Raw genomic sequence first — 25,080 nt, 5'->3', positions numbered from 1 at the left:
ACAGAGTGGAGTAGCGTACATCATCTATATCCTCCCAGAGCCTCTGAGCCCTTTTGGCAGCGTGTAGTCCCGGGAATGAGAACCTGTACAACAGTGCACTCCCAAGTTGAATAAATTGTCATTGCTGAAATGTGTTGTGTCATATATATATATATATATATATATATATATATATATATATATATATATATATATATATATATATGATAGATATATATATATGATAGATATATATATATACACATGTATATGCACACATCTATCTATCTATCTATCTATCTATCTATCTATCTATCTATCTATCTATCTATCTATCTATCTATCTATCTATCTATCTATCTATCTACCTATATATCTATCTCCCTTTCTCTCTCTCTCTCTCTGTATATATATATATATATATACATATATATATATATATATATATACACACACACATACATACACACAGTCACACATATCTATAATACCAAGTGGCAGTCGCCTCTAGGCAGTTATAGTTAGACTATTTTCTATAGAAAAAGAGTTTTTTGATGTGCCTATATCGTTGGTGCTGTATGACAAATCTTCACGAAAATGTTCAAAACATTCGTCAGATATGTCAGCTGCTGGAAAGTTTTGGAGTTATCAATGAATTGGGGCCAAGAAAAACAGGGAAGAGGGGGTCAAAAAAGGAACGTTTCTCATGTTAATTCCCATAGGGATTTTGAACAACGATAGCACCCAAATTATGAGGACAAACTGATTTTCATGCACTAATGACAAAAATCAACATGCTATTGACCTTTTTCAGGGACACGCTGTTTTTTGTGAATTATTTATAGGAGTTGATAAAGTCCTATCCAGTGAAGTCAGATTTTGTCAGGGCTTATAAGTATTGGCCCAAACACCAGTCTCTCATTATGAGAGCTATAGTTAAGTAAAAGGTCTATACAGCTCATGGTGCAATGCATTAACTTTATTTAAACCAAAAGGCACAACCTTTAGGCACATTGTGTAATCCAGCCACAGATATGCTGGTGGAAGTTATAAGGAAATATTCTGAAAAGCATTATGGACTCTGGAATTCCCAGACGCCCTTAACAGTGCATTAACCAGACCCAGAGGGTGCTACTAATTGTGCCTCAATGCAAAACAATTCCACCTCTTTAGGTATAACACATAAACCCCCTCTTCCAGAAAACCACCACCACCCCACCCCTATTACCAGTAGGAACATATGAGGACCCCCAACTCCTACCTGCACATTTTATTGGTTCATCAGCAGGCAGGACGGAGGGGCCAGGAGAGAGTGATTAGAAGTTTTTCAATCTTTGTATTGTCTAGGGGAGTGTGTGTGTGTATGTGTGGCACGCCAGGCTTTTCCCCACTTCAAGATTCATCCGTAAATAAAGTTTGATAAAGATTGAACCTGCTACCCAAACCTAAAAAGAATGTGTTGCCAATATTTTTAGCCCTGATATGATGTACTAGAGGTCACCTTTGGCGATTCATGCTAAATGTGCAGTCTTGATGGCTGACTCAGTAGTGTTGCTCGGAGCCGTTGCCATCCTCTCCTTGTTTTTATTCCCCAGCTCAATGTCAATGCTTTTTGGCTGTTGATCTCCTTACCTATCGTTTCCAAACTGTAAACCTTTTTATCTGTTCAATCCAAATTAAAGCCCACATATAAAAGTCAGACAGATGATTCTGACATCATTCATACTTCTAAAACATTGATCTAACTGTTGCACATCTTGCTGAAAACTGAGGTATTTACTTCACTATAGAATTTATTTAGCTTTTCATACACATGATGAGGCTGCCAAGGACTCTGATTTTTATCATGATCCCTAGAACCCTTTTGGTATGCATTGCTGGAGATTTTGGGAGTAATGTTTTTGGTTGTGGCTCGTGAGGATCAGAGATGTGTTGCAGTCATGGTATTCTTAACTATTACCTTCACATACCCATGAGTTGTAGATGACATGATGGAGAAGAAAAGTCAAACTAAACTCTAGAAAATTGAACACTCAAATCAGCATCGTCATTTTTTGCTGTCACTGCTCATTATGCAATACAGATGAGCAGCAGTCAAGACAAAGTGAGTAAAATGAGCAGTCTTTCACTATCATATGAGAAACACGTAAGAGACAATAATAAATGAAGTTGCTTGCCTGTAATCCTAGTTCTTTTTCATGAATGAACATTATTTATCTTCTCTGTCTGGCTGCTTTCCCGTAGCCCCAGCAGGCACTTGAAACCTTGTTATCCAATACTTTTATGCACCACTGTTGGTTTTTGCTGAGCAAGCTCCTGCTAGAGTGATCACTCTGAGTTCTGTAGATGTACACGAAAGCCACTTGAAACCACTTTTGACTTAAAAGGGCAATGTGCAGATGTGTACTTGCTATTGAGCAGCACTTCATGCTGTCACTCTTGTTTGGCAAATATGTTTTGTGGTCCTTAAACTCTAACAGAAGTAAAGTAGAAGACACCTCTCACTTTTTTCAATTGTTTCAGGTGGACTTTGATCAGCTTCAAGAAAATCTGGCTCAAATGGAGAGAAGGTGCAAAGCCTCCTGGGATCACCTCAAGGCCATCGCAAAGCACGAGATGAAACCCGTTCTCAAGCAAAAGATGTCTGAGTTCTTGAAAGACTGTGCAGAGCGAATCATCATTTTAAAAATTGTCCATCGAAGGATTATTAACAGGTAATAACTTCATCCTAATTCTGAAGCCATAGCTGTGAAATTACATATGGACATTATTTTTGCTTTGAAATCCTGGTCAAAGTGTCACTTTTGTCATCATTTCACAAAACCAAAGCACATTTTCGCTGAGCGGGTTGAACAATGCTACATCATTAACTCCACTAGCCACTTAGGCCCTTATTTATACTTTTTTAGCGCCGCATTTGCGTAATTATTTTACGCAAAAGTGGCGCAAACTTAAAAAATACAATTTGCAAAATGCGGCACAAATGTGGTGCCAAAAAAGTAGCTTAAGGTGCATCAACCTTGGCCTCATTTTATTTTTTATTCATAGAGCTTTATGAAGTGAGAACAAGATCCAAAGGTGGCAGAGTTGTGTACAGATCAACCCCCCAAATCCATTACATAACATATAATATTCCCTAAATATAAAGCAACATAATCTCAAATTATGGTCAAAGAGATTGGGTAGATCCCAGGTTAAAAGCTTGTGTTTTGTTAAAAATCTGTCTAGTGAGACACCCTTAATCTCTTTCTTGAATCCATTCGTCAATGGATTTGATCAAACATCTGATGGGAGAGAGTTCCATATTCTCGCCATGTCTCCAGAGAAAGGTCGGACATAGGACTTCGTTTTTCTGAATCTGAGTGTTTTCAGCAAGAGGGAGTTGATACTTCATAGAGAGTGGCTGCCCCTGATATCTTGAGCTTGCCTTTAAGGTACTTTGGTGTATTATGATGCAGGGGCGTATGCTTCAAGCATGAAATCTTCATCTGAAACCTTGCTTTGACTAGTAGGCAGTTTAGGGAGTTTAGGGTGAGTCTGTTGTGGGTAAAGCATCGTATTCCTGTAGTTGGTTTTGCTTCTGCATTCAGAGTCACACTGAGCTGTCCAATGCTTGATTTCAGTAAATCTGTTAGGGTTGCACCACAAATTTTTTAGTCTGGATACAACTAGGGATTAGACTGCGATCTTGAACTCTTGTGGCAGGATGGAGGATTTCACTTTCTTTAGTATGTTAAGCTGAAGAAAAGCACTGCGTGGTGATGCTCTATGTGTTGCTGCATGTTACGATTTGTATCCAATGTTATCCAAAGGGATTTCTTTGTTTCTATGGTTACAGCTACGCATTTGAAGGCGATTAGTTGCTCATCCATTCTTGTATCTGGTGGAAGCTATGTGGTGGGGAGAAAAGCAGGAGTACAGTTTTCAATACATTTAGATTGAAGTGATTTTGTGACAGCCAGGTCTGGGTTTTCATAGTAGTGTCATTCAGTCAGGTGATATCTCCCTTGGAAAAAATCTTCAAGTACATGAGTTTCATCTACATGCATGTGGTATTGCAGGATTGCATGTTTGAAGATCTCTGTCAGCGGTTCTACGTAATGGTTAAAAATCTTGGGGAGGTGATGGATCCTTGAGGAATTCCTCTAATGACCTGAGACACTTTAGATAGGGCTTCTCCTAGTATGATCTATTGTTGGCGGTTTTGAAGAAATATGAAAACATTTTAGTACTTTTTCCGATAGCCCCATTATGTGGTCAAGTAACACTAAAGAGGCAGTTATGGTTGACAATGTTGAACGCCAACGATAGTTCAAGTAGGATGAGGAGCTGTTCTGTTCCAGTACATTAAGAGCATCATCCATGATGTGAAAGATGGCTGATACAGTGCTGTGACCTGGTCTGAAACCTGACTGGAACTTGTCTAATTGGGTAAACTGCTAAACACTGCTGGTAAATGTGTTGACATAATTGGATATGTACACATTTCTCCAACAGTTTTGTAAGGAAGGGGATGTTCGACAGTGCTTGGAGGTTATTTAGATCAGTTGTATCTTTTTTTTCAGGAGAGGTGTCATGTGTCCTGTCTTCAACACATTTGAGTATGGTTCCTTGAGTTAATGATGAGTTTACGATTTTCGTCCAGAGAGGGGAGACCAAATGAATTATGTCTTTTATGATTGTCAACGGGATTGGATCATTTAAATGCTATGTTAGTTTCATATATGCTAGGATCTTGCTTATCTCATCTTTAATGGGGATCTTGAACACATTCCAGGCAGCTCTATTCTCAAAGGTGACTCCTGCGTTAGAGCGGAGGAGCGTCGCCTCACTAAAATGCCCCCAGAAATGCCCCAGGCATTAAAAATAAAATGGTAATGAAGTTAATTCATTGCCATTTTATTGTTCGTCAACTTGCCCTGAATGAGTGCCAGGATGGGGCGGAGCCTGCTGAGTGGCAGGAGTGATGTATTACCTATACACTAAGTTAAAAGTGCGCATTTCACTTTGGCCAGCCTGACATACGCACTTTTAACCTCTCAACCTAGCTGTCACTAGAGAAAGCATAGGGCTCCTGTGTCCTCGGGAGCACCGAGAGAGGCTGTCCCTTCCGATTCAGGCCCTTCTCTCATACTGGTTAGCAGCATGAGAGTAGCACCAGGATTGGCTAACTGAGTTACCTGGGACCCTGGATGTGATGTGAGGAGGAGAAGAGGAAGAGGACATGAGCGAGGAGGACGTGTCTGCGGAAACACAGTAAGTAACTTTTCTTTCATTTTACCTTTTTTAAAGTATTTTATTACTGCACCCACCTACCACCCATTTGCCCATAGTTGCCAGCCACCAGTGCCCAGTCTTGATCTTATTGGACTGGATGTGGGTCTTGCCCATATATGTGGTTTCCTGTTGATTGTTGAGTATGTTGATGGTCTGATCTTGTAACCTTTTGATGTCTGCATCAATTGCTTTTTCAATTTTCAATATTGTCTCATCAAAGAAGGTTGCGAAAGCTTCACCATTTTCCTGGGAGCTGTTGTTGATCACTGTGGGATTACAGGACCCTGCTTTTTGCTGGACAATTTTGAATAGTTTTTTTCTGGCCTAGTTTTTAGTTTTCTCTACTTCTGAAAAAGGATGTTTTTGCATTCCATATGGCTTTTTGTAGGTGTTTCATAGCGCCTGATAGAGCGTTCCGTACTAATAAATTACCTGTATTTGGACGCTCTTGGGTCGATGAATCTTTTGACCAAGTGGGGCTCTCTTCACCCGAGATTAGTCAATTTAATCAAATCAATAATCAATAACGAACATAAGCAATGCCCTGATCAACATAACACTTCACAATTAATCCAGAAAACATTTCGGCGAACCATGACCTTTCGGCCATGAATAACCACACCAGTTCATTCAAAGTTAATGAATTTATTTCCCTATATTAACAAAGCTAGCACGATATAAATGTGTCTCAACACCAAATGATATATGTAAATGAACTTTAATAGCTGTCCATAACGGCGAAAAAGATGCAATCTAAGCAGCATTTGAATAACAATGCATTCGATAATAGCAACGCAAACCACTAAAACTATAATCTGTAATGAGCTAATTGCATACATTAGTCAGCATAACAAGGTCTCAAATTGCATCGTGCAACAAATGAATCCTCATCTAACCTCAAATTAGCATCTGCATGTGGGACTTCATGCAAAAAAAACAATTTAGCAACATTGATTTGGAAAACTCCTAACTAGGGCTCTTATCAAAAATCAGCAGTTGGTTACCTAAAAAGAAACACAATGCAATTGTACATTTTCCTTTCATATTTACCAAATTCAATCAGCATTCAAGGAAGTCTTCGTCTCACAGGTACCGGTTTAGATCAGCATGGGACGGGGCAAAGGGGCAGGGTGGACGGGGCAATTGCCTCACAGCGGCAAGATAAAAGGACAAAACTACTACTTCATGCAAAGGGTAGATCAAAGTTAAAGTCTCTAGGGCGAGAATTTCTTAAAGTCTCTTTCTCTCGATTAGAGAAAGCATCAAAGTCTCATTCAAAATGGCGTCGAACATCAATTGGCATCGTAGAAGATGGCAAAATGACGGAGTCGGCAAGATGGGCCATAATGGCTGCAATGTCTAATGTCCTCAATGGGTGCAATGGGTAATGGCGCTGGCTAATGGCTGCTTTCTTCTTGTGCACCAGGGTTAAATAGACAACAGTTCAAATCCAGTAGGGTCTTCCATTGGAGGGTTCATAGGTTGGCTTCAAATTGTCCAATCAAAAACAACTATTCACAAGCTTCTACCTAGGCATACATTATCCTTGAAGTCGGGAACGTAAGTTGCAACATATTTTACCAATTAACTCACTTTCAGAGCTTCCATTGTCTGCACCTGCAGATTGACCTTGGAGCAAAGAAGAAGATGCCAGGCTGGCACGAAACCTTAAAGATAAGCATGTGAACCGATCTCACTGGAAAAGTACAGCTTCAAGCAAGAATACACGTTTTATTAGCACATTAGAAAAACACGAGCATCTAAACCGTGAGACAAGGCAACTAGGCCGAAGCCTCCACTAAAGTTATGCTAAGTTAAAACATTTCAAACAAGCAAATCATAGCACACGTTTACGGTTATGTCAGATTAGTACAATTCTAATACATCACGTTATATAAAGCACGCTTATAAATGTTGGCGAACTACTCTGAGGGCACATTTGTCCCCGTACAATCTTTATTAGTTCGGTTAAAGTCACACTTGATTATTGCAGCACTACGTTTATGCGCTAATAAATGTAAAACCTTCGTTTCTGCGTCATCAATCCCTCCTCTGATGACTATTTGTCATCACACAAAACTATTCCCACAAATTTTATTCCATTAAAATTCTGTCAGTTCTCTTTGCCTTTTAGTTCCCCTTGTTCTTGCCTTGTATTCTTCTGCCATTGTTTTCATCACCTTCTCTTCCTTCCTTCTCTTAATTCTTTCCATGATCATTAGTATTCCCCTTTTTATTCCCCAAATCCCAAAGATGCAAATTAGTACTATTAGTATTCCCTGTATTATTTTTAGTAATATTCCATTCCAAATGCCACCAAGCCAATTTCCCACTGAAGCAACTCCCTTTCCAACCTTCTCCCACACTCCTGGTTCTTTCAATTCCTTCAAGTCTGCACTCTCTTTTGTTAGATTTGCAAGCATTGTTTTATTCTTCACACTGTTGTCTGGTATATACGTGCAACAGTGACGCGCACCAAACATTTTGCAAACGCCGCCATCCTTTGCTAAAAGAATGTCTAGGGCAAGCCTGTTTTGAAGAGTCATAGCTCTTTCTGCTGCAAGTTCAGCATCCATCAGGATTATAGCACCTGAAAACTTTGTCAACATGTTATCCACTATAGTAGACAACTTTCTTATTTTGATGGAATTCAACACAACTCCCAATGAAGGAATCATGGCTCCAAATATATCTCCTACCACAGCAGCTGCGGTCTCTCTTTTCTGGATACGATGAGATCCAGACGTCTTTGGAATCACCGATAGGTCATCCAGTTGATAAACCTTTGGGAACACTATACCCAAATAACATCTCCCCCACCATCCCTTTGGAAGACGATAATAGGCATTATGCCCACAAATGTAATATACACCAGGTATGACAGGGTCAAGTCCGTTCAGCATGAATGTCCATTTGGCCTTAAAGATAAACGTATGTTTACATTCACTCGCTCCCACGAAAATGTTATCATAATAAGATTCACCACGATATATACAAAATTTCCCTACATGCCAAGCGTCTAAAGCTATTCTTCCTTGTGTTTTTATTGCGGCAAAAGCATAATTATCTACTGAAGTCCTCTTACTTAGCTCTTTTTCTAATTTCGCATTCATTTGTGCCCTTCTATCATCTGTGCGATCTAAAAAGCTTATTTCTACTGCTGAGAGCGAGCAGGTAAGGTTTTCCCTATGAGCGTGAGCTGTTTCAAAAGGTTGCATTGGCTCGAAAAATTCCCTCATTATTTTAGCATCCCAATCTTTAGCAATCTGGCTTAGTTGCGTTATTATAGGAACATATGCAAAGGTAACATCATAATTTGAATAAAAATACTGTATGTTAGTTTGACCATAAAATCTAGAAGTTACTAAACTACATGTAATCCCATATGTAAGAGGCATGTGGTGATAAGTCACCTCTTCCGTTACCGATGTCGGTATCTGTGTACACAGATAACAATCTTTCGCATCCATAGTCTCAACATATTCTGTTAGTAGGCGATAGAAAACATTATACGAAAGTTCCTTCTTATCATGCAAGTGTCTCTCATCTAATTCTAGTCTTTTCAATGCGGTTACTTCAGTGTCAGTAACAGGAGCAGAAGTAGAAGCATCAATTTTCTCATTCTCACCCTTACCACGCGTTGCAAGCACTATTGCCATTATTATTAGTACACATGCAGTTATCAAGCCTATACACGCATATTTACAATATTTCACTGTACTGTTTTGTGTAGCGTACTTAGTCATGATCTGTATAGAATCAGAGAGCTAGAAGCACCTATAAAGAAACGATTTAGCAATTAGTTACAAAGCTGAACGAACGCAATGTTCACACAGTTTTCTTCAGGAGCCCAGTCACTTATCGGTTAGCAGCATTTGTCTCAATTCGGCAATAACTCAGTCTTTTATCAGTTAGCAACGTTGTCTCAAATCGGGTTTAAGAGTCAATCAGGTTAACAAAGTCTTATCAAGTTAGCAAATGTCTCATCCGGTTTAGCAATGTCTCAGCTGGTTGTATCACGTTAGATTATAGCAAGCAATGTCATTGATCATTTTTTTTTTTTTTTTTTTTCAGTCAATAGAGTCCATAAAACTTTTCTTTTCTATTGGTATCTCTTCTTCTTCGTTCTCGAGGCTAAGAGATACAAATTCGTCGGTCCAATCGTCATTGACTACATATGCCCATTCTGGACCGGAATATCTCCTGTTTGGTATCCTTTTCCTTTTCAATTTTGCATCTCTCTTTGATTCTGCCTCACTGGTACTTTCCTCTTTGGCCAAGTCTTTCTCTTCACTTGATGTTGGTACCACGACAGACACTTCCTTTCTTTTCTCTTTCACTCTTGGCCCTTCACTGTCGTTCAACGTTTCTCTAGTTCTTAGTTTTACTGGTGATATACTTGGTCTTCTCTTTGCACTGTGTCCACTTGATGGACCTGCGATCTCTTCTGAAGAAGTTTGAACAGTTTCGTTCTGTTCTGCCTTGTCCCCTCCTTCTGGGGAGTCAATCAGGTTTTTCTTTTCTTTTTCTGTACCGTCTGCTTCTGGGAAAGCCCTCCTCTGATCAGGCTCTCCTGCTTCTTCACCTCTTTCGAGCCCTTTGTCACCGTTACTTTCTTCAGGCTCTTTGTCACTTTCAGCTGCTTCAGGCTCTTTGTTACCTTCAGCTGCTTCAGGCTCTTTGTTACCTTCAGCTGCTTCAGGCTCTTTGTTACCTTCAGCTGCTTCGTCGCTGTCTGAGGTTTCTCCTTGGTCTTCCCCAAGTGAATCGGTTGTTTCGTCCTCAGAGAATATTTCTCTCTCTTCTATTTCTGCCTGTTCGCTTCTAGTTCTGTTTTGCTCTGTCTCAGCGCTCGGCACTTTGTTATCAGGTACTGGCAGTTTCAGCGCTTCAACTTCCTCATCTGTGGGACACAACACTTTCTTTGTATGACTGGCGTGAATCCAGTTGGGAACTCCCGCACTCTTCACAGCGGTAGTGGTCGTCAGGATCACTTGGAAAGGGCCTTTCCAACGGGGTTCCAGACACGACTTCCTCACGTGCTTCTTTATCACGACCCAGTCACCTGCTTTCAGTGTGTGTCCTGGACCTTGGATCGGTGACAAGGTGGTTGCTTCCACCTGGTGAGAGAAAGAGCGAACCACGTCAGCCAGACCTTTGCAGTAGTCTAACACCATATCATCTGTAATATTCAAAAGCGCGTTTGCGGGAACCGCAGGAAGTCTCATGGCCCTGCCCATGAGAATTTCGTGCGGGGACAATCCAGTCTTTCTGTCAGGGGTGTTTCTCATTGACATTAACACCAAAGGCAATGCGTCAGGCCATTTCAAATTTGTCGAAGCACATATTTTCGCCATTCTTGATTTCAGTGTACCATTCATCTGTTCCACCAGTCCTGAGGCCTCAGGGCGATAGCTACAATGCAGTTTTTGCTCAATGTTCAGCGCTGCGCAAAGTAACTTTATCACCTCGTTATTGAAGTGACTTCCTCTATCTGATTCTAAAGAGATCGGGAATCCGAAACGTGGTATCAACTCCCTCAACAATAGTTTTGCAACTGTAAGGCTGTCATTTCTACGTGTGGGGTATGCTTCAATCCAGTGACTAAAAATGCACACAATCACCAACACATACTTCAGACCTCCATGCACAGGCATCTCAATAAAGTCCATCTGCATTCTGCTGAACGGGCCACCCGCCCTACCAATGTGGCTCACGTTCACAACCGTTCCCTTTCCTGGGTTCATCTGCTGACAAATGACACAACGATGGCAAACTGCTTCTGCAACTTGACGGAATCTGGGGTTAAACCAATCAGTTTTGAACAAGCTTATCATGGCATCTCTCCCTAGGTGAGCCTGCCCATGATAGAACCGCGCTAGCTGCAATAAGAGACTATTTGGTAAAACAAATTTTCCCTCATTTGAAACCCATAACTCATCTGGTCTCTTTGTACATTGTGACTTAATCCAGGAAACTCTTTCATCCTCCCTGACGCTATTCTGTAATGCTTTTAGTTCATCCATTGTATCCACGACCTTCAAGGCAAATGCTTCAGCTGGTTCGAGTTCTGGTTCACTTATCAAATTCCATTCATCCCTGAGCAATATACAGTTCAAGGCACAAAATCTTGCGACTTGATCCGCATATGCATTTCCCAGGGAAACATAGTCCTGTCCTTTTGTATGAGCACTACACTTTACCACTGCAATTTCGGCTGGCATCTGAATGGCGTGTAACAATTCCCTTATTCTCTCCCCGTTTTTCACTGGGGACCCTGAAGAGGTCAGGAAACCTCTCTGTGACCATAGTTGCCCAAAGTCGTGCAGAATTCCAAACCCGTACTGACTATCAGTGTAAATGGTAACCTTCATCAATGTAGACAGTTGGCATGCTCTTGTAAGGGCTACAAGCTCTGCTACTTGTGCGGAACAGACTCCTTGGAGCCAGGATGCTTCCAAGACACCTGTTACAACACATACAGCATATCCTGCTTTCAAAATTCCCAATGCATCTCTTAAACATGAACCATCAACAAAAATAATATGGTCATTTTCATCAAGCTTAGTATCCTTAATGTCAGGTCGGTGTTTTGTGCAAAATTCAGTCACCTGAAGGCAGTCGTGCTCGACGTCTTCAGCGTTCTCAACTTCAGCATTTTCACAGGGAAGCAAGGTTGCTGGATTCAACGTAGTGCACCTTTTCAGCTGCACATTCGGTGAGCCCAGAATTATTGTTTCATACCTTGTGAGTCTTGCTCCAGTCATGTGTTGCGTTCGGGAGCGGGTCAAAAGTATCTCAACTGAGTGAGGGACCATGACTGTTAATGGGTGTCCCATCACTATTCCTTCACTCTGAGTGAGGCTGATACCAACTGCTGCTACGGCGCGCAAACACCCTGGCAGTGCTGCTGCGACCGGATCCAAAGTAGCTGAAAAATACGCTACTGGTCTGTTTATGCCACCATGGGCTTGGGTCAAGACAGACAAAGAACATGCATCACGTTCATGACAAAACAATGTGAAAGGCTTTGTGTAATCAGGCATACCTAAAGCTGGAGCCCTGCACATGCATTCTTTCAATTCAATAAAAGCATCCATCTCATCTCCTTTCAGCTCAATTTCATCCAAGGCATCCTTCTGGGTCAGTTTCAGTAAAGGCTTTGCTAGAGTTGAAAAGTTGGGAATCCACTGGCGACAGTAGCTCACCATCCCCAAAAACTTCCTCACCTCCCTCCTCGTCTTTGGTGGACTCATTTGAAGTACACTTGTGTAGGAAGTTGGCTCTGTATGTGCTATTTCAAAGTAAGGAATAGCATGCACAGAGTCCAAGGGTTCCCCTTAGAGGTAAAATAGTGGTAAAAATAGATAATACTAATGCTCTATTTTGTGGTAGTGTGGTCGAGCAGTAGGCTTATCCAAGGAGTAGTGTTAAGCATTTGTTGTACATACACATAGACAATAAATGAGGTACACACACTCAGAGACAAATCCAGCCAATAGGTTTTTGTATAGAAAAATATCTTTTCTTAGTTTATTTTAAGAACCACAGGTTCAAATTCTACATGTAATATCTCATTCGAAAGGTATTGCAGGTAAGTACTTTAGGAACTTCAAATCATAAAAATTGCATGTATACTTTACAAGTTATTGACAAATAGCTGTTTTAAAAGTGGACACTTAGTGCAATTTTCACAGTTCCTGGGTGAGGTAAGTTTTTGTTAGTTTTACCAGGTAAGTAAGACACTTACAGGGTTCAGTTCTTGGTCCAAGGTAGCCCACCGTTGGGGGTTCAGAGCAACCCCAAAGTCACCACACCAGCAGCTCAGGGCCGGTCAGGTGCAGAGTTCAAAGTGGTGCCCAAAACACATAGGCTAGAATGGAGAGAAGGGGGTGCCCCGGTTCCGGTCTGCTTGCAGGTAAGTACCCGCGTCTTCGGAGGGCAGACCAGGGGGGTTTTGTAGGGCACCGGGGGGGACACAAGCCCACACAGAAATTTCACCCTCAGCAGCGCGGGGGCGGCCGGGTGCAGTGTAGAAACAAGCGTCGGGTTTTCAATGTTAGTCTATGAGAGATCTCGGGATCTCTTCAGCGCTGCAGGCAGGCAAGGGGGGGATTCCTCGGGGAAACCTCCACTTGGGCAAGGGAGAGGGACTCCTGGGGGTCACTTCTCCAGTGAAAGTCCGGTCCTTCAGGTCCTGGGGGCTGCGGGTGCAGGGTCTCTCCCAGGCGTCGGGACTTTAGGTTCAAAGAGTCGCGGTCAGGGGAAGCCTCGGGATTCCCTCTGCAGGCGGCGCTGTGGGGGCTCAGGGGGGACAGGTTTTGGTACTCACAGTATCAGAGTAGTCCTGGGGTCCCTCCTGAGGTGTCGGATCTCCACCAGCCGAGTCGGGGTCGCCGGGTGCAGTGTTGCAAGTCTCACGCTTCTTGCGGGGAGCTTGCAGGGTTCTTTCAAGCTGCTGGAAACAAAGTTGCAGCTTTTCTTGGAGCAGGTCCGCTGTCCTCGGGAGTTTCTTGTCTTTTCGAAGCAGGGGCAGTCCTCAGAGGATGTCGAGGTCGCTGGTCCCTTTGGAAGGCGTCGCTGGAGCAGGATCTTTGGAAGGCAGGAGACAGGCCGGTGAGTTTCTGGAGCCAAGGCAGTTGTCGTCTTCTGGTCTTCCGCTGCAGGGGTTTTCAGCTAGGCAGTCCTTCTTCTTGTAGTTGCAGGAATCTAATTTTCTAGGGTTCAGGGTAGCCCTTAAATACTAAATTTAAGGGCGTGTTTAGGTCTGGGGGGTTAGTAGCCAATGGCTACTAGCCCTGAGGGTGGGTACACCCTCTTTGTGCCTCCTCCCAAGGGGAGGGGGTCACAATCCTAACCCTATTGGGGGAATCCTCCATCTGCAAGATGGAGGATTTCTAAAAGTTAGAGTCACTTCAGCTCAGGACACCTTAGGGGCTGTCCTGACTGGCCAGTGACTCCTCCTTGTTTTTCTCATTATTTTCTCCGGCCTTGCCGCCAAAAGTGGGGCCTGGCCGGAGGGGGCGGGCAACTCCACTAGCTGGAGTGTCCTGCTGGGTTGGCACAAAGGAGGTGAGCCTTTGAGGCTCACCGCCAGGTGTGACAATTCCTGCCTGGGGGAGGTGTTAGCATCTCCACCCAGTGCAGGCTTTGTTACTGGCCTCAGAGTGACAAAGGCACTCTCCCCATGGGGCCAGCAACATGTCTCGGTTTGTGGCAGGCTGCTAAAACTAGTCAGCCTACACAGATAGTCGGTTAAGTTTCAGGGGGCACCTCTAAGGTGCCCTCTGGGGTGTATTTTACAATAAAATGTACACTGGCATCAGTGTGCATTTATTGTGCTGAGAAGTTTGATACCAAACTTCACAGTTTTCAGTGTAGCCATTATGGTGCTGTGGAGTTCGTGTTTGACAGACTCCCAGACCATATACTCTTATGGCTACCCTGCACTTACAATGTCTAAGGTTTTGTTTAGACACTGTAGGGGTACCATGCTCATGCACTGGTACCCTCACCTATGGTATAGTGCACCCTGCCTTAGGGCTGTAAGGCCTGCTAGAGGGGTGTCTTACCTATACTGCATAGGCAGTGAGAGGCTGGCATGGCACCCTGAGGGGAGTGCCATGTCGACTTACTCGTTTTGTCCTCACTAGCACACACAAGCTGGCAAGCAGTGTGTCTGTGCTGAGTGAGAGGTCTCCAGGGTGGCATAAGACATGCTGCAGCCCTTAGAGACCTTCCTTGGCATCAGGGCCCTTGGTACTAGAAGTACCAGTTACAAGGGACTTATCTGAATGCCAGGGTGTGCCAATTGTGGATACAATGGTACATTTTAGGTGAAGGAACACTGGTGCTGGGGCCTGGTTAGCAGGGTCCCAGCACACTTCTCAGTCAAGTCAGCATCAGTATCAGGCAAAAAGTGGGGGGTAACTGCAACAGGGAGCCATTTCTTTACAACTTGTTATTCTTTCCTTCATTATTCTCCGTGACCCTTTCTCTATTTGATGACCCAAGTATTTTACTTTCTTCTGACAGAACTGCAACTTTGAAGGAGACACCTTGTGCCCACTCCTTCCCAAATGGTTCAGTAGAGCAATGGTGTCGGCTGTGCAGCCACTTTCTGTCATAGATGCAATCAGTAAGTCATCGATGTACTGTACTAGGGTTGACTCGAATGGCAATTCTAACGCTTCCAAGTCTTTCTTTAGAATCTGATTGAAAATTGACGGTGACTCCGAAAACCCTTGAGGAATTCGACACCAACTGTAAACTCTGTCTAAGAATTTGAAACAAAAGAGAAATTGGCTGTCCTCATGAAGAGGCACCGAAAAGAATGCTTGTGACAAATCAATGACTGAGAACAACTCGGCATCGCAAGGGACTTGAAACATTATCACAGCTGGATTCGGTACTACAGGGCAGCATTTAATTATGATGTCATTTATTTTCCTCAAGTCCTGCACGATTCGGACCTTTCCACTCGGCTTTATCAGTCCCATGATTGGTGAATTACATGGACTGCTTAACACTTCTTTCAGTACTCCCTGTTTTACAAACTCGTCAATGAGTTGGGCGACTTTCATGAGGGTGTCTTGTGCCATGTGGCATTGTGGGGTCTGGGGAAAAGTTACATTGGGTTTTACGGTCACTTTCACTGGTTCCACTCCTTTCACCAATCCCACCTCTTTTCCTGTCATATCCCACACTTCCTTTCCGACTGTTTCCAGTAACTCAGCTGGAATATCTTCTTCAGTTATCATCGGAAAAAGGTTAATCAGAGGATATTCTTCATCGACAGTTTCCATCTCATCCCCTTCTACGCTGTCCTCTTCTTCCCCATCACTGCTCGTCTGAATTCTAATTCCATCGTGCGAACACATAATCGAACATCCCAATTTGCACAATAGGTCTCTCCCTAACAGTGCTATCGGGCTTGAGTCACATACCACAAAATTATGTGACCCTTGATAGTTACCAATTCTGACTTGTACTGGATCTGTGATTGGGTTCGTCAGGTGCCTGTTTGCTACTCCCACTACTTGAACTGTTCTCCCTGAGAGTGGCAAATTTGGTACTTCAATGCCCCTAACAGTTGAACGTGTGGCTCCTGTGTCAACCAAGAATGAAACACGATGACCCATAACTCTTCCCTCCACATATGGACCCTTTTGATCAACTTCCAAGGATGCTGCAAGCACACAATTTCCCTCCTCATCTGAACTTTCACTCTCCCATACATTGTTTATTCCATTCTCACTGTGTAATGGGAACTGTTGTACGGTGCCATTTGTATTCATCACCTGACCCGAGACCTGTGGAGGAACCATCACTTGCTGCTGACTCACTGGTGCCAAAGGTATTTGCATTTGCTGATTAGGTACCATGGGAAACTGCTGTTGCATTGGCTGCATTTGCGTCATCTGCATACGGGGCATCTGCATCTGCTGCGGCTGCATGGGCTGTAATCCCTGCAGCTGATTTATGGTCTGAAAATTTGGGTTTGGACCTCTCATTTTCAGTCCCCTCATTGTCTGGAATGCATTGACATCATTGTTTTGCTGACCAACACCTGCACCTTCCTGCATCACCATCGGGCACTCGCGTTTCCAATGCCCGACGATTCCGCACACGTGACACGGCATCACCCTTTTCATTGCCTGCACACCATTCGGAATCGCAACAGTGTTCAAATCCGGACCATTACTCCCAAAGCCTCCTCTGCCTCTGCCTCTGGCCTGTGGCTGAAACACCATATTTCCCTGCGGCTGCGGCTGCGGTATCTGCTGTTGGAACCCTTGCAACCCTTGCAGACCTGTCTGAGCTGCTTTAAGTTGCATCACCATCACTTTCTCTTTCAACCTTTTCTGTTTCACTTCAATTTCGTCGCTACAGTATTTCGCATAATTCAACACCTCATCAATAGGTTTCGACTGCCAACAAATCAAATGCGTCTTTATCATCTGACTTATCTCTGGTCTCAGCCCTTCCACAAATCTAAACACAAAATGAAGCATGTCCCTCGCCTCTATTGTTTCCGTGCCACTGTAGTTCTTGAACGCCTTCAACAACCTCTCATAGTAACCATGAATCGACTCTTTAGCCTCTTGGGCAGTTCGATCAATCTTCTGCCAATCCACATTTTTCGCGGCAACCTTCGTCTTCAAATGCTCAATCACCTTATAGTACAAGCTCATTACCATAGGTGATGGTGCACCCGTATCCCTGTCTCTCTCTGGTTCACTTGTCGGCCAACCTACAGCCCTTTTGCAGTCTTCCCACAAATCTGCCGGAACCACAATCTCAAAGAGGGTGTTCAGGTCTTCCCAAAGACATTTTGCAAGCTTCACAAACCTATCAGTCTGCTGATACCATTCAATCGGTTTCTCTCTCAGTTTGGGAAAATCATCCGTAAAAGACTGAATGTCGCTTCTGTGCCACGGCACATGTATTAATTTCCCCCCTGCTGTCTCCCTCATTGGTAACATGGTTACTGCATCACTACTCTGTGGTCTTTTCTCCTTGTGCTCTGGGACACTGTCTTTCCTCTTTTCCTTTTTCTTTGCCCACCTGCTTTCCCATTTGTCTAAGCACCTCCACACTTCTGCACTCTGCAGCAATTCTCTAAGGTGCGCTTTCATGCCTGCTGACCTCATGTGTTCAAAGTCTGTGGTCCCGAAATCCAATCTATAGCTCCTGCTCAAGTGTTTTGTCTTGTCTATCTCAACCCCGTTTTTGTCAGCTATTTCTTGCAACCTTCTATGTACCTTGTTCACTTCTCTCGTAATCCTAGGACATAGATACCTCAGCTCTTCTTCCGAGTAGGACTCTAACCTATTCAAACCCATAGTCCCTTCCACCAATTCTTCTGCTTCCATGTTCAACCTGACCCTATTCAGATAGTCTTCTCCCTTCCCACTGGCTGAGCTTTGTGTGGAATTCAGACTGTTGAACCACTGTGTTAGCTGTTGCGCATTCAACCCTATCAGTGTAGCATTCACATCGACTGCCATTGATGGTTGCGGCAACTTTTCAGTGTTCGATGATAGCGGTATCATCAGTGGGGGACTCGACCTCACCACTGTTGACTGAGCACATATGGGACTAAACTCCATCAAGGACCCAGATCCAGTTGGCAGAGCCGCTATCGGAGTTGTCTCTGGAGTGTTTTCTATGCACCTCCTTTCCGTCCCACTCTGCACCATTGATCCTTGACCGCTCATACCTGAGTTAGGCTGAATGTACAAAGGTACCGGTGGACCTACAGTAATGGGTAGGGATATCGCATCTGGGTTCTGTCCATTCCCCAGGTTCTGAGGCATGTTCATTCCCACACTATGGGTCATCCTTGCCGGCATGCCCGTCTGACTCCCCGTCATCTGAGCATGTGCGGTTCCCCCCTGCATCTGCTTTTGAGGCATCAAAAACTGGGTTGATTCAGCTTGTGCCAATGTTGGGTTGCGACCATTCTGTACTCCCATTACGGTTGGATCTAGAATCATTCCCGTACTGTTGTCACTGCTGTAGTACCTTGGGACCTGCGGCTGATAATTTTCTGCTGTTTTCAACATAGGCACATCTGGATATATTCTCCTAACCTGCGGTATCTGCGGGGTGAACAGTAAACTCGGGTCCTTAGATCCCGATGGCGTTTCTGAACTCGGAGTTTCATTATTCTGTACCGGTGCCGGAGGGGCAGAACTGGTACTTGGACCTTGTTCACTCTCTGCATAAGGTGGTGGAAGGTCGTTCAGCAATTGCATGATGAACTCCTCATCCTCTGACTCGTCTTCTCTCCTTAACTTTTCCTCGTCCTCTCTATCTTTGGAACACCTCCTGTTTGTCTTACAGGTAGCTTTCTTGCCTGTCGCCTCTTCTTCCTTAGCAATTGCGGGAAACAATTTTATCCCCTGCAATATATCTGACCTCCACACCTTCTGTGCATTATCCCACCTAGCGTCCGCTAGTGTCTTTTCTACCTTTCTTATCCTGGTCTCGAACTTCTTTTGCTGTTGCTGTCTAGCCATTAGTTCCCAAATCGCTAGAGCCTCAAACTGTGCTGGCCTTGGAGGTACCTTCATGTCGTACATCGCGAATCTCAAATTCTCTAGGATCCTTATATTGAATGTCCCATGGATCGGGAACGCTACGCTCCCATGTCTCTCTGTCAGCTTGTGCCATTGCTTTAGCCAAAGGCACGGAGCTACCCCCCTTTCCTCCATTACAATGTAAGCTGGTGTACCTTCGGGAGGCGTCTCCTCTCCTACGCTCGCTTTAATGTAAGACTCCCCCTTCTTCACACTCTTTAATGCTTTAAAAAATTTCATTTTCTCGTCTTTTATTTCACAAAGTTTGTAATCAATAAGTGACTTTAATTCCCGGAATACTCTTCGCTTGCCTTTCCCCTTCCAATCGAGCCCCACGGACTGCGTCCAATCCGTGCGCGACCCTTCTCTGCAACCAACCTATCCCAGCGCGGCTCCTAGTGACGTCACACTCACACACACTGCGGCTGACAAAGCCTCGAGGCTTGTCCTCCTTCACTCCGCTCCTCTCGTAACAACTTCTGGCATGTATCGCGAGCAACCAAATAATAATAAAACAGATCTGTCGGTTTACTACAGGAAGGGTAACACAATTGCTTCAGGACCTTAGGGATTTTTCACTAGCCTCGGCAGTTATTCCATCTTTCTCGGTCCCCACTTTCGCAAGCAAATCTGACCCGCAGATTCTGCTCTCAACTTGTCAATGATCTATTCTAGTGCACTTAGAATTTGTCAAAGCCCGAAGTCGAAGTTTTCTTTCACTCCCTTAACACACGTACCGACTCGTTGACCACGCCCGGTCAACCTATTAAACCGACCAGACCACAACATAAAACAAGTGTCTCATACACTTTTCAACATACTCCGGAGTCTCTTGACCTCGCAGGGCCCGTCTCAACAACAACAACCACGTGGACCTTTTTCTGCACAAAGCGCCACATGCACATGAAGTTCGACGACTTCCCTACTCTCACACTCGGAGTCGCACCTCCGCTATTCTCTAAAATCCTCGCAACCTTTTCAAACAATCTGCGGCAATAAGCTGTGCAAGCGCAAAACCCTGACTTCACTCATACCGTCACTAGTACCGCCAACGCCGATTTCACACCTCCATTCTCTCCATTCGCAAGCTCCGAGATCCCGGGAAAGTCGCGGGGGACTTAGGGCATCATCATTCTCTCAATCTGTTTTACCCAAGAAAAATCTAATTCAACACCATATACCTCTCGAGTGGGGTCTCAAAGAACGCAACCGTTACCTCTCGAGCGGGGTCCCAAAGGGCGAAACCGTTACCTCTCGAGTGGGGTCCCAAAGGGCGAAACCATTACCTCTCGAGTGGGGTCCTCAAAGGGCGTAACCGTTACCTCTCGAGTGGGGTCCCCAAAGGGCGTAACCGTCCTCTGCTACCATCTACTGATAGAGCGTTCCGTACTAATAAATTACCTGTATTTGGACGCTCTTGGGTCGATTAATCTTTTGACCAAGTGGGGCTCTCTTCACCCGAGATTAGTCAATTTAATCAAATCAATAATCAATAACGAACATAAGCAATGCCCTGATCAACATAACACTTCACAATTAATCCAGAAAACATTTTGGCGAACCATGACCTTTCGGCCATGAATAACCACACCAGTTCATTCAAAGTTAATGAATTTATTTCCCTATATTAACAAAGCTAGCACGATATAAATGTGTCTCAACACCAAATGATATATGTAAATGAACTTTAATAGCTGTCCATAACGGCGAAAAAGATGCAATCTAAGCAGCATTTGAATAACAATGCATTCGATAATAGCAACGCAAATCACTAAAACTATAATCTGTAATGAGCTAATTGCATACATTAGTCAGCATAACAAGGTCTCAAATTGCATCGTGCAACAAATGAATCCTCATCTAACCTCAAATTAGCATCTGCATGTGGGACTTCATGCAAAAAAAACAATTTAGCAACATTGATTTGGAAAACTCCTAACTAGGGCTCTTATCAAAAATCAGCAGTTGGTTACCTAAAAAGAAACACAATGCAATTGTACATTTTCCTTTCATATTTACCAAATTCAATCAGCATTCAAGGAAGTCTTCGTCTCACAGGTACCGGTTTCGATCAGCATGGGACTGGGCAAAGGGGCAGGGTGGACGGGGCAATTGCCTCACAGCGGCAAGATAAAAGGACAAAACTATTACTTCATGCAAAGGGTAGATCAAAGTTAAAGTCTCTAGGGCGAGAATTTCTTAAAGTCTCTTTCTCTCGATTAGAGAAAGCATCAAAGTCTCATTCAAAATGGCGTCGAACATCAATTGGCATCGTAGAAGATGGCAAAATGACAAAGTCGGCAAGATGGGCCATAATGGCTGCAATGTCTAATGTCCTCAATGGGTGCAATGGGTAATGGCGCTGGCTAATGGCTGCTTTCTTCTTGTGCACCAGGTTTAAATAGACAACAGTTCAAATCCAGTAGGGTCTTCCATTGGAGGGTTCATAGGTTGGCTTCAAATTGTCCAATCAAAAACAACTATTCACAAGCTTCTACCTAGGCATACATTATCCTTGAAGTCGGGAACGTAAGTTGCAACATATTTTACCAATTAACTCACTTTCAGAGCTTCCATTGTCTGCACCTGCAGATTGACCTTGGAGCAAAGAAGAAGATGCCAGGCTGGCACGAAACCTTAAAGATAAGCATGTGAACCGATCTCACTGGAAAAGTACAGCTTCAAGCAAGAATACACGTTTTATTAGCACATTAGAAAAACACGAGCATCTAAACCGTGAGACAAGGCAACTAGGCCGAAGCCTCCACTAAAGTTATGCTAAGTTAAAACATTTCAAACAAGCAAATCATAGCACACGTTTACGGTTATGTCAGATTAGTGCAATTCTAATACATCACGTTATATAAAGCACGCTTATAAATGTTGGCGAACTACTCTGAGGGCACATTTGTCCCCGTACAATCTTTATTAGTTCGGTTAAAGTCACACTTGATTATTGCAGCACTACGTTTATGCGCTAATAAATGTAAAACCTTTTGTTCTGCGTCATCACGCCTATAGCTGTTTTAGATGCTCGACTGTTGGCTCTTGTCTCCATAATTTCTCCACTAAAGTGAGTTTTCTCCTTTTGCCTTTACATTTTGGTTGAACCAAATGTGGGAGAATTTGCTTTTGTGTCTTTTGAGGCGAAATTGGGCTAACATCTCAAATATATATGTCATTTTTGGTTGCAGGTTGTTGCACTGTAAGCTTTTGTACTCTCCTTAGCTTACTTGGTGGTGAAAGGTTCTGTTGGCATAGGGCAGTCAGGCCATGCCTTTTCATGTTACTAGTGTTTCTCATCCTGTGTTTAGGTTTAATCTCTTGACTTTTTGATGTCTGTATGCGTGTGTTAATGTGGAAAATGATTTGGTGATGATCTAACCAGTCAGTCAGATTAATGGAGTCGAACAGCATTCATCCTACTGTTTAATGTGGGGGAAAAAGTTAAACGCAGGGCCTCTATTTAGGTGTAGCTTTAGCCAAACCATTTCCTTTTGACTCAAATTGTATGTATGATATGCTGGCTTTCAGCCATCCCTCTTCATCTTTTGCTCTGCTATTGTGTCATTGGCATTTTTCTTCCACCAACTGCAGAATAAAACATAGGGCAGGTGGTTAACCCAGTTCAGCCATTGATGTCCTGTGAGTGGCAGTAATCTGTCTTTTCATAAGGAGCACTTTTACATACAAAATAATTCCTTTAATGGTCAGGAACAATGAGGGCGATGTATGCTTTTTGAGACAAAAGCCATATTTTTGCTTTTAGTCAATATTCTTTTTTACATTGATGAGGGCCCAGCAGCTTCCCTAACAATAGTTTTTGCAAAAACCATGACAAAAAAAAAAAAACATTGAGAAAGCCAAAAAGCTGTCAGCCAGCCCCAAGCCTATTGGTTTTTTAGTGCTTGTTTGTCTTGGGAGACAGCCGAGTGCTTAGCCTTAATGCTATCTCATGCCTGTTTCTTCTATCTCTCTACACTTCCACTCTCTTTATCTCATTCTAGCTCCTACTCTGCTTCATCAACTTTTCTCCCCTTGTCATTGTTTCTCTTCCTTGTTTCTTTCCTTTCTGCCTCTCTCTCTCTCTCGCGCGCTCTGGATCATCGTTTGATGATGAAAAGTGTGCCAGTGCCTCACCACCTTCAACCACCTGCACTGATTCAAGCTTAATCATCCTTTTTAAAGTGCTGCTTCAACACAAATGTGGATTTGAGTTCGGTTCTGCCACTGACATAACATTTTCAAAAGAGAATAAGCTTAAGAACCGCTTTTGTAAAATGGGAGTGAGACACATTCCTACCAGTTAACCTATTACGTGCCAATCTGCACATTACTGCAGTGATCCTTTTATCTTTAATTGAGTCGAAAGTTGGCACATTTGTTTTCGGTGTCTGGGTTGCAAACGCTCGTTTCCATGCCAGATGAACACGAGCGGATTTGTATCTGGAACATAACCCGGCGACCAGACAGAAATGTTCTTGTAAACAGAGCAGGAATTCTTTTAAGTGCAATCCACTCTAGTTCAAAGCAAAACAGTCTCATTTTTGATCATATCTACCCTCATCAACATGTAGGAATGGGCTGGGCAAATATGTCACAGCACTGCCTTTAATTCCACCCTCTAGGCCTACCTAATTAATCCAATCAGCGCTATTTAAGACATCTGTGAAAAACGTCTGAACTTGGAGAATGATGGCGATAAAGGCACAGGCCGCATTTGTTATGACTGAAGGCCTGAACTGGAATTCTATCTTGTTTTCAATTGACAGTGAAGGAATGGGATAGATTCACTTCTTTGCTTCGTTCCAGGTTCCACTCTTTTCTGATATTTATTGGTCACTCTCCTTACATGATCCGCGAGGTGAACATTCATAAGTTCTGCAAAATCATCAGCGAATTTGCCCTGGAGTACCGCACCACAAGAGAGCGTGTGCTACAACAAAAGCAGAAACGAGCCAATCACAGGGAAAGAAACAAGACTCGAGGGAAAATGATCACAGACGTAAGTCAAATTCAAAATTCGATTCCTTGTTTGGGCTTTCCAGGCCATGAAAGGGGAATATCTTATTTGTGCGGATAATTTGAAATGCAAGCTAGCCATGATAAGGAACAGCTGTTTAATTGTGATCTATCCAGGGGCGGCTCCTCCGCTAACACGCAGGAGTGTTGCGCCGCTACTTTCAAGAAGAAGGAAAAATTAAAAGAAAATAACGAAGCATTATAATCATTTTATTTTTCCTGGGAGCTGGGTTAGTGCGGGGAGGGACTGGGCTGGAGGGGGAGATTTATGTGTGCAATAAGTGTGCATGTCTGTTTGGCCGGCCGTATTGGGCCCGCCAAACAGACATGCGCACTTTGCATTTCTCCACCTGGCTGTATTGAACAGCTGGGAGGAGAAAGTGCACAGGCTCCCACTCCCTGTGTGAATGCCGAAGCAGGGCACTCACACCAATCACGACGTTGCTGTCATGCTGGTGACATCCCCATCATGATTGGCTGGGAGCCTGTGTGCTGCCAGGAAGAGGACGGATGAGACGAAAATGAGACTCCAGAAGAAAGAGGTAAGTGTTTTTTTTCTTTATTTTTTATTCCCCCCTTGCGCGCCACCCCCATTCACTGGCAGCCGCCACTCGACATGTCTGCCTCATTACGACAGGTACCAATCTGAAGTCCTCATGCACAGTTTCGACTGCTACTTCAGTGGATGTTGTTGCATTGTCGCTGGTAACCTTTTGTT

At 43.6% G+C, this 25,080-nt stretch overlaps 1 protein-coding gene across 8 annotated transcripts in view; it reads left to right on the top strand.

Annotated features, from left to right (window-relative positions):
* The window catches only part of FHOD3 (formin homology 2 domain containing 3), a 1,176,281-nt gene that overhangs the window by 1,106,714 nt on the left and 44,487 nt on the right, over positions 1–25,080 (top strand). For all 8 annotated transcript variants that reach the window (XM_069219602.1, XM_069219604.1, XM_069219603.1 and 5 more), the window contains 2 exons: positions 2,503–2,693; positions 24,153–24,345. In XM_069219602.1, coding sequence (XP_069075703.1) covers positions 2,503–2,693; positions 24,153–24,345 — 384 coding nt within the window. The remainder of the gene's footprint in view (positions 1–2,502; positions 2,694–24,152; positions 24,346–25,080) is intronic.

This window comes from Pleurodeles waltl, chromosome 2_2, assembly GCF_031143425.1.
Source record: "Pleurodeles waltl isolate 20211129_DDA chromosome 2_2, aPleWal1.hap1.20221129, whole genome shotgun sequence".
Classification (NCBI taxonomy): Eukaryota; Metazoa; Chordata; class Amphibia; order Caudata; family Salamandridae; genus Pleurodeles; species Pleurodeles waltl.
This window is presented reverse-complemented; position numbering and strand designations above follow the sequence as displayed.